At 41.4% G+C, this 13,599-nt stretch overlaps 1 protein-coding gene across 1 annotated transcript; it reads left to right on the top strand.

Moving 5' to 3' along the window:
- The first annotated feature begins 12,869 nt into the window (after positions 1–12,869).
- LOC147464756 (uncharacterized) lies at positions 12,870–13,303 on the top strand. The gene has a single exon (XM_086510109.1). The coding sequence runs from the start codon at positions 12,870–12,872 to the stop codon at positions 13,155–13,157; it is 288 nt and encodes a 95-aa protein (XP_086366235.1). The 3' UTR covers positions 13,158–13,303.
- Positions 13,304–13,599: the final 296 nt, after the last annotated feature.

The following is a 13,599-nucleotide window of genomic DNA, read 5'->3' as shown; positions in this document are numbered from 1 at the left end:
CTTTTCTTGCATCCAACCTTAGCAAGTGTTTTCGGGCTTGACTACATTCCATGTCGAGCCATTCCTTCTTGGTGCTACCCTTCTTAGATCTTTTGCAAGACATGTGTTTCACCGAAAAGAATTCCCTCCCACAAGAGCAAATTACTTCTTTGAAAACTTTCCACTTGCATTCTAATGTTGGACTCTCTTGATGCTCTGTCATGCTTAACATTGATCCACCATATTAAAATATATAAGTGCTTGTTTGAAGTTTCGATGTAGGTACAAATGATTCACATCATGATTGGAGGGTACATGCTCGGGTCTTTTACCACACTTGAGGTCAATACATAGCATCCTATGATCCAATCCTGGATTCCATTCACCAAGTGTAAAGCTTTGTATGCATTCTAGAGTGTCTTTTGAAAACAACATATAGTTGATCACACTATCACCATTGTGCTTTCTACATGTAAAGTCATTGGTGCCTTTCTGTAAAGATACACCATTTGCAATGAGTATTCCGGTACTATTTCTTAGATGTAGAAGTGACTTTTCATAGTGATCCAATTCTTTAGCATCATTAGAACTTCGATTATACCATTGGGTAGGCTGATTTTCAGCCATAAGTAGCGTTTATACTTATCTTAGTTGACAATGGAAACATCTTTCAAACCTTTTTTGATCATGCATGCTACGCCTCCTTGGTCCCTATGTTGCTTTGCATTTTTGGTCCACATCAAAGAATGCACAACATATTTGTCAAATCCAAGAATTTGTTGTGCATCATGCTCCCATGTTTTGACAAGAAGTATCACATCGGAGTCATTGGCAAGCTCATCAATGCCAAATTCCGCATTCCATGGGTACCCGTTACAATTCCAAAAGCTTATTCGCAAGCGTGAGTTGGTCTCATAGATCATGTGTCCGTATTTGTTGGGTGGACTTGCATCCTCCTCAAGTGGATTTTCTTCTTGAGATGAAAACTTGACCATCTTGGTTCTTTCCTCATATGCTTTGCGACGTACATTCTGTTGCATTAGAGTGCGATCCTCATATACATTACAGCCCGTTCCTTTGAGGTAGATCCAACTATTGTCAAGGATGATATTTTTCTTTACCTCATCACCCATTGTACATACAATAGGTCTTTCTCACGAGCGAGGGACTCCTTGTTTTCCAACTGGATGTGCACCATAAGCCGTGATTCCAGACATTCCAAAGTGTGTAGCAAAAAACTCTTCAATAGCAATCGCAAGAGACTGGGGTGTTTCCATGATTTCCTCCTTGATTTCAAGAATGACGATGTTCTTTGAGCATTTTTGTCGTTCTTGCAATTCTTGAGTGTCTACATGTTCTTGCATTTTTGTCGTTCTTGCAATTATTTGGTAGATGTGAAAGACTGCATGCATACATTCTCTCGACACTTGAAGTCTTCACATATGTCTCCAAAGATTTCCTCGTGGTACCATGTCAAAAGATTTCTTGAAATCCACAAAGCAACAATACAATTGTTTTCCTTTCAATGGAGACCCTTCCATAAGAACTTGAAGAGTGACAAGGTGATTAATAGTGCTATGATGCTTTGAAAAACCTGCTTGGCCAAGCACACGTTTGTCGTTCTTTTCAGGCCATTCACTTATCTTCATCTCCATGATACATCCAAATAACGTTGCCATCAAAGAACCAACTATTATGGTGTGATAGTTGTTCACATTGTTTACATCTCCTCCTTTGAGCAAAGGTTTGATCCAATTTTCACTCCAATCATGACGCATGCCATGCTGAAGTGAAAGGTTGAACATATCACATATTCAATGTCATGTTTTCTTGCTTGTCCATTTAACCATTTCAGCCTTGACACCCTGAAGGTCCTCTGCCTTGCGGGTAGCAAGTTTCTCAATCGCGCGACATACATCTTCAATGAAAAAGAAGGGTGGCATAAACCAAAGGAAGCTACAACACTCCATCTTATCAACATTGGGTTGATCATAGAGGTTCTTGCAATGCATATACATATCCTCAAGAATCAAGTCACCAAAGATCTCAACACGCTTGCCTTTTAGATTTTGCCAAAACTTGCCACATGCATGTGCTTTCTCTTGTGCTACAAGAAGTTTTTTTTTTACTTCCCACCTTCTCTCGTGTTTTTTTGAACAAGGCTTTGTATGTGTGTGAATGTTCCAAGTAACTTTCCTTGTCTTTTCTTGCATCCAACCTTAGCAAGTGTTTTCGGGCTTGACTACATTCCATGTCGAGCCATTCCTTCTTGGTGCTACCCTTCTTAGACCTTTTGCAAGACACGTGTTTCACCGAAAAGCATTCCTTCGCACACTACAAGAGGCTATTCATATTAGCGACGATCCCAAAAAAAAAATCCCGGCGTCGCTATGAGCGTCGCAAATTTACAAGTAAATTTACGACGCTCATAGCTACGCTCATAGCGACACCGGCTGGGCTAAAAAAAATAACAGAGAGCGCCCAAAAACTCAGATCTCAGATCTGAGTTTTTCGGCGCCCTCAAGCAAGGAGCAGGTAACGCTCTCCCTCTCTCTCTCTCTCTCTCTCTCTCTCTTTCTTCTCCACACACACACACACACACACACGAGGAGAGGAAGGAGAGCCAGGTATGCTCCTTCTCTCTCCTCACTCTCATGTTCCCTTCCCCTCTTTCTCTCTCCCTCTCTCTCTCTCTCTCTCACACACACACACACACATAGTGTTTTTGAGAGAGAGAGAGAGAGAGAGAAAGAGTACAAACATAAACAAAAACGCACACACACATACATAAACAAAGAATGCACACACACATTGAGAGAGGAAAAGAGAGAGAGAGCATGCATAAACAAAAAACGCACACATTGAAAGAGGAAAAGAGAGAGAGAGAACATGCATAAACAAAAAACGCACACATTGAGAGAGGAAAAGAGAGAGAGAACATGCATAAACAAAAAACGCACACATTGAGAGAGGAAAAGAGAGAGAAAACATGCATAAACAAAAAAATGCACACACATTGAGAGAGAAAGAGAGAGAAACTAATTTAACGTCGTAGGAAACTAATTAAAATTAAAAGACCTAAAGATCTAGCCGACGAGGAGTTGAACTCAAGATCTATTATTCAAGAGGGAAATGGCGTAACCAATCTATCATACTGTTGAGTTTATATGTGAAGCTACTCAATATATGGCTTCTCTATATATGGCACCCAGGTCCCCTCTATATATACATCATCTCATGTGTGTATTCTACACACTTTGGGATTCTACTTCTATGTTCTCTCCTTCTCTCTCAACATGGTATCAGAGCAATACGTTTTTGTTTTCAATTTTTCTCCTGATAAAAATCGACTTTGCAGAAGGAAGTTGCTTCAAATTCTGCACCGATTTTGAGTTATCGTTCACGGATTGCGTACATACCTGAAAAACAGCTTCCGCGTTTTGTTTTCGATTTTTCTGCTAATTGGAAATGATTTTGCAGAAACTACCCGCTGTAGAGACCGGAATCGATGTGGTCTACAACTTTGCAGAAGGAAGTGTTTTCAAATTCTGCACCGATTTTGAGTTATCGTTCACAGACTGCGTACATACCTGAAAAGCAACTTGCGCTTTTTGTTTTTGATTTTTTGCTAATTGAAAACGATTTTGCAGAAACTACCCGCGTGAGAGACCGGAATTGATGTGTTCTACAACTTTGCAGAAGAAACTACCCACTATGGGAGACCGGAATCGATGTGGTCTATAACTTTGCAAAAGAAAGTTTCTCTAAATTCTGCACCGATTTTGGGTTATCGTCTCGGACTGCGAATATGTTTGAAAATCAAAATTTTACTTTTTGCTTTTGATTTTTCTCATAATTGAAAACTTCTCAATTATATTTTTCTTCATCAATCATATATTTGTTACTGTCGTAACTTTGCTGCAGAAGCAAGTTACACATCGTTCCGATTCAGTCGAGCCTTTGATGATCGTCCAAATTCTATCGAGCTACTGTTGGTACATGATCTTTTGTTATATGATATACTCGATATATGGCTTCTCTATATATGGCACCCAGGTCCCCTCTATATATACATCATCTCATGTGTGTATTCTACACACTTTGGGGTTCTACTTCTATGTTCTCTCCTTCTCTCTCAACACATACTTTGCATGGGTGATAGAAAGGTTATACCATTTATCTCTTTTTATTGGCACACACATCCACACACACGCACACACACAAGAAGAAGAGAGTTATAACGTCGTAGGAAACTATCCTAAAAGACGTTAAAGATTAGGTTAGATGTAGACTTACGTTAAATTAGATTTAGGTTTATTTAAGTTAAATTAGATTAGATTTCGGTTTATTTTTAGTTACATTTACGTTTATTTACGCTAGATTTAGATTTACGTTATATTAGATTAGATTTAGGTCTCCATAGACTGCGAGGCCTGCATGAAGCGGGTGAAGAAAGCCCTCAATGGAATATAGGGTATTGCTGCCTTCACTCATGGTGGGCTCCATCGATCCAAAAGTACTGGTGAAATGTCTTCAGAAGATAGGGAAGAAGGTGGATCTTCAGGGCGGCAAGAATCACTACATCCCCGACAATGATCATCTAGACAACCTCTAGTCATTCAACAGCAACTTCAAAGTTAGTAACAAGAGCAAGAATGGTCCAAAGGGCCAATTGCTGTCGTCAGATGTGGATGGAGAGGAGGCAGTGTCACCGCCGGAAGTTAACTCTCACATCTTTAGTGATGAGAATGCCAACTCTTGCCGAGTTATGTGAAATATTATGTGTTAAATCAGTTTTAAGGTTCTTATAATCCCTGTTAGTTTAGTTCTTTGTTTTTAATATAACATAATTTAAGTTAGATTTAGATTTATGTTAAATTAGATTAGACTTAGGTTTATTTAGGTTTACCCACATACACACACACACACACACAAGAAGAAGAGAGTTTTAACGTTGTAGGAAACTATCCCAAAAGACGTTAAAAATTAGGTTAGATGTAGACTTACGTTAAATTAGATTTAGGTTTATTTTTAGTTAGATTTACGCTTATTTACGTTAGATCAAGTCCACGCAAGAATTACTTACGGTTTAGGGTTTAGAGTTAGACGAACAGTGAAAAGATCTACTGTGAAAAGATGTTAAGATGTTGTGAAGTGCTACAGCTAGAGAAGAGGCAAAGGAGTTTTGTCCACTACATGCAGTATCATGTAGACATGGGTCTGTAGATTTCTTGTACCCACAAATATAGGTATTGACCAATAAAGACGAGATTATAACCCGGTGGTTCTGATCTCCGTGCACCTCTAGACCGAGGTTTGCGGGAATTGGACATGACTAGAGAATGTGAGGTAGAGAGAGAGAGAGAGAGAGAGAGAGAGAGAGAGAGAGAGAGAGAGAGAGAGAGAGACAGATAAGACGAAGAATGCCAATAGAATATTAAATTTGATGTCCAGGTTATAAGATTTTTATCCTCATTATGAGTAGTGACAAGGATGTGGGACCGTCCAACCGAAATACCTATCTCTCAATGAGGGTCTTATGTCCTTGTAATCAATGCAAGCACGCTGTGCGACGAACAAGACGTGTTTCTTTGCAGCACGTTCGCGAATTTGGCGAGTTCGATCCATCTATTATAGATCGAGTTGTTGCCAATTATAACTCGTCGGACTCTGACGCTGGCCAACAAGCAGCAATCTTGTAACCCAATAGACGTGTTCGCAGGCGCTTTGGTCAAGCAGCATATATGAGGCCACAAGATGTAGCCTCGGACAGCTCGGGGGATGATCATGCAGAGCACATTTCCAACAAGGCAATGTTTGAGCTCGAGATTGATGAAATGATCGAGACGATCATGGATTCAGAAAGGCTTATCTATGATGATATGAAAAGTGAAGCCGATACGCTATTGTATAATGGAGCACGTATGTCTAGATTGAAAGCACTCCTGGTTCTTCTCAACATGCAGGCAAAGTTTGGATGGAGTGACACTAGCGTCACAACGCTTTTCAGGTGATCTATTACAATTAGTTTACTTTAATAAAACTCTAAATGTATAATGATCTGATAGATTTTTACACGACTGTATCGTATTTTTATGTTGTGTAGATTGCTTAAAGAGCACATACTACCAGCTAACAATGTGATGCCAGATTCCCGAGATGAAGCAAGAAAGATTTTGCGAAACTTGGGGATGGATTACAATTCTATCCACGCTTGTCCTAATGACTGCATTCTTTTCAGAGGGGAATACATAGACATGGAGAAGTGTCCGAAATGTGATTCCGAAAGATATCGCGTAGATATCACATTTTCCTCTGCTTCCTCGCATGAAGCATTTCTTCGAATGTAAGTCCATGGCCGCCCTAGCATCATGGCATAAGGAGAATAAATCTTCGGATGGTGTGCTACGAATTCCTGCAGATTGCGCAACCTGGAAACATATAGATAGAACATGGTCGGATTTTGCCAGGGAAGCTCGAAATTTGCGCTTAGGCCTGGCTATGGATGGCGTAAATCCATTTGGTCAAAGATCAACATCTTAAAGTATATGGCCCGTTGTCATCGTCAACTACAACATTCCCCCGTGGTTGACTACGAAGAAGGGGCACCTATGGCTAAGCTTGTTTGTGCTAGGGCGAACCATAGATGATGAGCGCATATCTGGGATTGTCATGTGCAATCTCGGTGTTGAGAAGAAGATGACAGAAGATCTAGAGGCTAAAATCAACCGATTTTGCATGCTTCACAATCCAGTGATGCAAAAGTGGATTTCACAATATGAGGATGCAAAGCAAGAGCGACAAAGGGCACGAATCGAGTAGAGACGGGGAAGATGACCACCGATGCACTATCCGACGGGTCTGGAGAGCCTACCAACATTCACGAGCTTAAGATGGTTGCACAACCAATTGAAAAGCGCACAACAATGCAGTGACGAAGTGACTCAGGAAGAGTGGGAGTACTCTCAGGGTTGCGTGACCAAGGTAATTTTGCAATGCACGACTAGCTAGTGACTTTATTTCTAAACGCTTGAACGGCCACTCATAATCTTTGTTCCTTGTAGTATAAGTCATACACAGCAACATGGTGTAAAGGTCGACATTTTAGGGTGGAACGGATCGACAAAAAGCGTTTTACTCAAGATTGTGGAATCATGGAAAAATTTGAATAGTCTAGTCGACGACGTTCCTCTGATGCAGATCCTGTGGTGGCGGAACTCACTTACTTCGGCACGCTACAAGAGATTTTGAGGATCGATTAAAGAGGATTTTTTGTCGACTTGTTCGACGTGCAATGGTTCAAGATAATCATGGAGGGTCGCAACGCTACTGTGCGTAGAGGAGAGTTTGGTTTTCTTGAGGTGGATTCTACTAAGAATTGGACTGACCTAAGAGACACTTTCGTACTACCCGAGCATTGTGAACAAGTAAGTATGTAAATAGTTAACATCCCCCTTTTACAAGTTATGTGCTTGAAAGCTCTCATGTAAGTTATGTGGCTCTGGCAGGTAATATTTCATCCTACAAAGTCTACATCAAACTGGTGGTACGTCATAGAGGTAGCCTCTCGTAGTGCAAGGACGTATGAAGGCTACTATGTGCCAATCACAACGGCATCAATGGAGGAGATCAGAGAAGATGCTCAATCAGAAGCCGCTGTGGTGGTGCCAGACGAGCATCAAGATGCTACTACTCTATATGGGGTGCATGCAGAGGAGCTACAAAATGAAACAGAGGATATCTGTTTAAACGGAGAGCTCTACATAGATATAGGAAGTTATACTGAGTTATGCGAGGATGAGAGAGAGATCTCTTAAAGCCACAAATATTGTATTTGAACAATTTTGCTCCGTGTTGTAAAAGCTCTGGCTCTCTAAGTACCTTCCATGGTGTATAACGCTCTTTTCTACTCGCGCTCACATCTTTTGATTGAAAATTCTGAGTTTTCGACTTGTCTCTTCTATCACTCAATTCATTGCGTCATTGTATTTATATGCGTCATTACGTCATTGTATTTAATGGTCTTTGCGTCATTGTCTACTCTATTCATTCAATATTAAGTTTAAATATTCGTGAGTTTAATGCAGGTATGGATGATGAGGAGTTTCTTTCTTCTTTGTCACCGCAGCAGAGACAGTGGTACGCGGAGCGTCATCGCTTTGGCGCATTATCGCGCGTTCCTACTCCATCCACATCTCCCTCTCTTTCAGAGCATTCAGCGCGCTCCGAAGCTTCCATGTCGACGAGACGATCTTTACACTCGTCTAGACACCGGCGCTCTAGTGTTTGCGGTGGCGGTTGTTGTGGGGATTCCGCCGCTGATGCCTCCACACCGCCTCGTGTTCGACAAGGCTCTTTACCCTCCCCTTCTTTGCCCGGCCCCACACCAGCCACAGCATCGCCATCTACGCCAGGTTTTGCGCGGCTGACTGTTCCTAGCAGCTACACACCTCTACCTACTCCGCGAGGAGCCACCCCACTCGACACTCCTCGCTTCGGGGCCCAGACGCCGGTGGAGACACCTGACGTCTGTACCCCCATCGACACGCCGCTAGAGACCCCTGTCGGGACACCCAGGTTCATGCGTCACCGGCCAGAGGGCTTGCCTTACTCCGTCAACTTCAGTGGCGGCATCATCATGGATGATGATGGCAAGAAGGTGATCTGGCGCATGCGTGGTCTTTGCCCTCAGCTGTTTAGACACTACATACTAAACAAATGGAGTGGAGTACCAAGTGATTTAAAAGACAGAGTCATCAGCATACTTCATGATGAGTTTCCCGTTCCAACACGGGATCAACGCTTCAATGAAGACCTGATGAAGATTCGAATGCGCGAATACTGCAAACACAAGCGTTCCGAAGTGCAAAAATCAATCAAGCATGGGTGGAACAGGCCAGATTGGCTGGCCAAAGAATATTGGAAGAATGGGAAGAAAGCAGCGCGCAAGAATCCCCACAAGTGGAAGCAACAAAAGGATGCAGCCAGAGCGCGAGTAGAGGCAGGGAGCTCGCACCACTTGGGGAGCGGTGGATGGGCATCATTTGAGGCCGATTTTGTAAGTGTTTTCGCATTGCTCTTTATGTTCGATAGTTTAGGGTTTATGAGTTTTTTATTTCTAACATAATGAAATCTTTGTATGTTTTGATAGTGGTCGATGACAGGACGTGATCCCACACCGTACGAGCGCGAGTACGCAGACAGGAAGGGCTTAAACGCTCTTATGGACATTCTCAGTTCTCGCGGAGGCATGGTTAGTATTAGGGTTTACTCTTTTCTATTTTTTGTATTGTTTTATAAATATCGTTATATGTTTATACTTACTGAAAGCTGTCTTATTGTCTTTTTTTGCAGAATCCGACAGATACGCCGCTTGGACGCGATGAGACGTCTGACTAGACGACGTTAGTTTAGCTGTAGCTAGATAGCATTAGTTTAGGGTTTCTCATAGCTTATGTATCATGAGACGGATTTTATACGTCTTTTTGAACCATGTATATTATTACATTTGTCACCGCAGTTCATTTTGCCAATCAATTCTTTATGCCTATGATGTTGTACAATTGTCATTATTACATTTGCCAATCAATTCATTTTGCTTGTCACTTTTGCAAACAATGCGTCTTGTGGGTGACTATTTTGGGTCTATTATCTACCCTTGCACTTTTTTTTAAAAGTGAATCAAGTACAATATGGTTGATGGGTGGCAGGGCATTCAATGCCCTGTCACCCAAAAAAAATTCTCTCGGGCGTCGCTATTTATGGCTCTGGAGCGTCGCTATAGACTTCTGTGTAAACATCGCTATAACCGTCGCTATGATCGTCGCTATGAGCGTCTCTATATAGCAACGCCTATAGCGTCACATATAGCGACGCTATTAGCGACGGTTTTAGCGACGTCGGGGGTTATAAAAACCCAGTGTATTTCCGTCGCTAACAGCGTCACAAGAGCACACAACCTCTTGTAGTGGCACAAGAGCAAATTACTTCCTTGAAAACTTTCCACTTGCATTCTAATGCTGGGCTCTCTTGATGCTCTATCATACTTAACATTTGGTCCACCATATCAGCATATATAAGTGCTCGTTTGACGTCTAGATGTGAGTACAAATGATTCACATAATGATTGGAGGCTCCATGCTCGGGCCGTTTATCACACTTGAGGTCGATAAAATAACATCCTATGATCTGATTCCGGATTCATTCACCAAGTGTAAAGATTTGTATGCTATCACCATTGTGCTTTCTACATGTAAAGTCATGGTGCCTTGCCATAGAGATACATCTCGATTTGCAATGAGCATTCTGGTACTATTGCACATATGTAGAAGTGACTTTCCATAGTGATCGAGTTCTTTTCCATCATTAGAACTTTGATTATACATGTATGAATTATCCATTCTTCTTGAGACATGCGGCATGTCAACTTGTTGTGTGTCGTGTTTGTAACGTATTTGTGCGAGCATTCATGTCTCCAAAGAGAATGACTTTACCTTGGTCCTTGTATTCAGCAATGTCTTCCTCTAGTTCAACAAAGGGCTGATCTCTATCCATATCCAAGCGAGCATAAAAGTTGGAGTCATAGTGAGGAATGTAGCAACTGGCCATAAACATGACTTGACCATTTGGTGGGCTGATTTCCAGCCATAAGTAGCGTTTATACTTATCTTCTTCGACAATGAAACATCGTTCAAACCCTTTTTGGTCATAAATTCTATGCCTCCTGGACTCTTTGTTGCTTTGCATTTTTGGCCCACCTCAAAGAATGCACATCGTATGTGTCAAATCCAAGAATTCATTGCGCATCATGCTGGCATGTTTCAACAAGAAGTATCACATTGGAGTCATTGGTAAGCTCATCAATGCCAATTCCCGCATTCATAGATACCCATTACAATTCCAAAAGCTTATTCGCAAGCGTAAGTTGGTCTCATAGAGAGAGAGGAGAGAGAGAGAGAGAGAGAGAGGAGAGGGGGGGGGGGGGGGGGAGAGAGACAAAGAGACATATATACACACACATATGCTTTTGATACGGTAATATATATATATATACACACATATATATTATCTATATATATATTTATATATATATATATATATATATATATATATATATATATATATATATAGAGAGAGAGAGAGAGAGAGAGAGAGATAGTTATATTTACATACATAAATACATATATGTATTTATGTATGTAAATATTGCTATCTATCTATCTATCTATCTATCTATATATATATATATATATATATATATATATATATTATATATATATATATATATATATATATATATATATATATTATATATATATATTATATATATATACACGTATATATATAGGGACACTCACACTGGCTCCTATACATATACACACACACATACATATACATACGTAGATACATACAAAATATATATGTACACATACGAACACATGTATATGCAGTACAAAAACACACAAGTATATATAATTTTACATAATAATAATAGTACAATAGTTACATATATATGTATATCATTTATGTAGTTACGAACAAATGTAATATAATATTCGTGTGTATGTATATATACATTCTTTGATCTATGGACACACACACACACACACAACAAAAGGAGATCAAAACCCTAGCCTCCTTGAAATTAGCATAAATTGAAATATTTTAACAATCTTCTAAAGAAGTTTTATTTTAGAAAACATTACCAAAATACCCCTCTAATTTGTGGAAATTCTCAAAGTACCTCTCAAATTTCAAAAATTCCCAATAAACCCTTGTCTCATTTTCGGATGGATTTGTCTTGTTTTTTGCATATCATTATACTTATGACAAGGCAGAGTTATTTTTAAGTTTTCTAGAAATAACTATTCATGAATGCAATCACAAATAGAGACATTTGTGCCAAAAAAAGATGAACAATTTCATGTTAAGATCCCACAATACCATATTAAATCCTAGTTCTATCACCAATCCTCCCGTAAGGAGCTGCAAAAACATTTGTGGTTAAAGACGTTGGTACAGGCAAACTGTGTCGCTCTATGGAAGTGCAGCAAGTCGAAGCATAGCAGTTTGCAGGCAAGTGGCAAAGACCTTGAGCACGTATTTGATGGTGCTAGGGGCCAGGTACATCAGGATGGAGCATTTGCTAGCAGGAGCTGCAAAATTTTTGTTGCTATCACAGGTGGCAGGAGCATATGCTTATATCCCAAGGTTGGGAACGAGGCAAGGGGTGTTGGATGCAGGTGCCATGAAGTTTATGCTATGGGATTTGGAGTGAGATGTCTACAAGAGACACTACTTGCCATGGTAGGTATGCTAAATGTGGAGTTTAGAAATGTCAAAGATGTTTTTCCAGTTCAACTGGTCAGAGAGCACTTCGGCCAATTGAGAGTTATGGTAGCGTAGTCTAATCAACCGTCATATCAGTCACCACCTCTCTAGGCGAAGATCTTAGCACCCGAGGGCAATTCTTGTGGAACGGTCCTTGTTTCTTGACGCCCAGAAAGCTGAAGTTTTGTGTTGATAATGATAAGGCGAACTACATTGAAGTTTCTTTGAAGGGAAGTTCGCGGATGGCATCCATGTAGTGTATGTGAAAGGAGGCCAATGTCAAATTTTTTAAAAGATGAAGTTCAACTTGGACCCAGAAAACAATTTGATGCATGGCCGTGTGAAGGGCCGCCTAAGTGTGGTGTTTTTATATTTATAAAAAAAGGAATACAAAGTTGCCTGCAGTAGAGGAGCAGAGCGGGATGGAAGGTCAACAATTGGAGATTGCATGCAGAGGGTGGTGGCGCCACCTGGGTGAAGACATACGGAGTTGCATTAAGCGGGGGCTCGGGCCAGTTTTGCAAGAGAGGAGCAACCCATAGCGAGGTTGCTATTGGCGCATGACAAGGGAACGGGCTGGGCCAGTGGTGGCGGGCCTGAGCATTGGACGGCAGGGTGGCCGAGCTACTGATCAAGAGAAGGCTGCAGGGCAGCCCTACAAAGGTGGGAGGAGTTTACAGAAAAGGGGAAAGCCACGGGGTGGCTGTAGTACAAGACGAGGAGGTGGCGCTGTGTTTTGGGCCGCCAGTGATGGCGTGAGACAGGAGGGAGCCGGTGGTGGACCTGAGCACGAGAAGGTGAAGCGCCGAGGGTGGCCAAGGAGTAGAGGATGGAGAGGGGCTGAATAGGCAGCGCTACAATGAAGAGGGAAAGCCAGGGCAACCAGGGGGCGCCAGGAGCCATCAATGAGGGAGGGTGTGATGCCGAGAGCCAGAGCATAGGGAGAAGGGAGATCTGCACAAAGAGAGGGGTTGCTGAAACCAGAGGAGAAGGAGTCGATCAGGACAGTGGAGGCCATAAGGGGGCTGGCTGAGGGGTGTCGAGTGCTACAGAAAAGAGAGGCGACCAAGAGAGCTTGTCCAAATGCAATAATGGATAGTGCTATAACCTACCGACTGTAAGCAAAAGAAAGTTCGAGAGTATACAAAGTCGGAGTACATACAAAGGACGCAGGGAGTCGGCCGTGCTATCCTACTCCTTATGTCTTATAAATTCGTCGGATGCTTCACCAACTATGAGGAGGTTTTTTTTGGATAGATCCATCTTTGTACATATTTTTCCAATCGAATC

Source organism: Adiantum capillus-veneris, chromosome 1, assembly GCF_014529385.1.
Source record: "Adiantum capillus-veneris isolate H3 chromosome 1, ASM1452938v2, whole genome shotgun sequence".
NCBI classification, from domain to species: Eukaryota; Viridiplantae; Streptophyta; class Polypodiopsida; order Polypodiales; family Pteridaceae; genus Adiantum; species Adiantum capillus-veneris.
This window is presented reverse-complemented; position numbering and strand designations above follow the sequence as displayed.

Coding starts and splice junctions, on each gene's coding strand:
- LOC147464756 (XM_086510109.1), top strand. CDS start 12,870: ATGACAAGGGAACGGGCTGGGCCAGTGGTGGCGGGCCTGAGCATTGGA.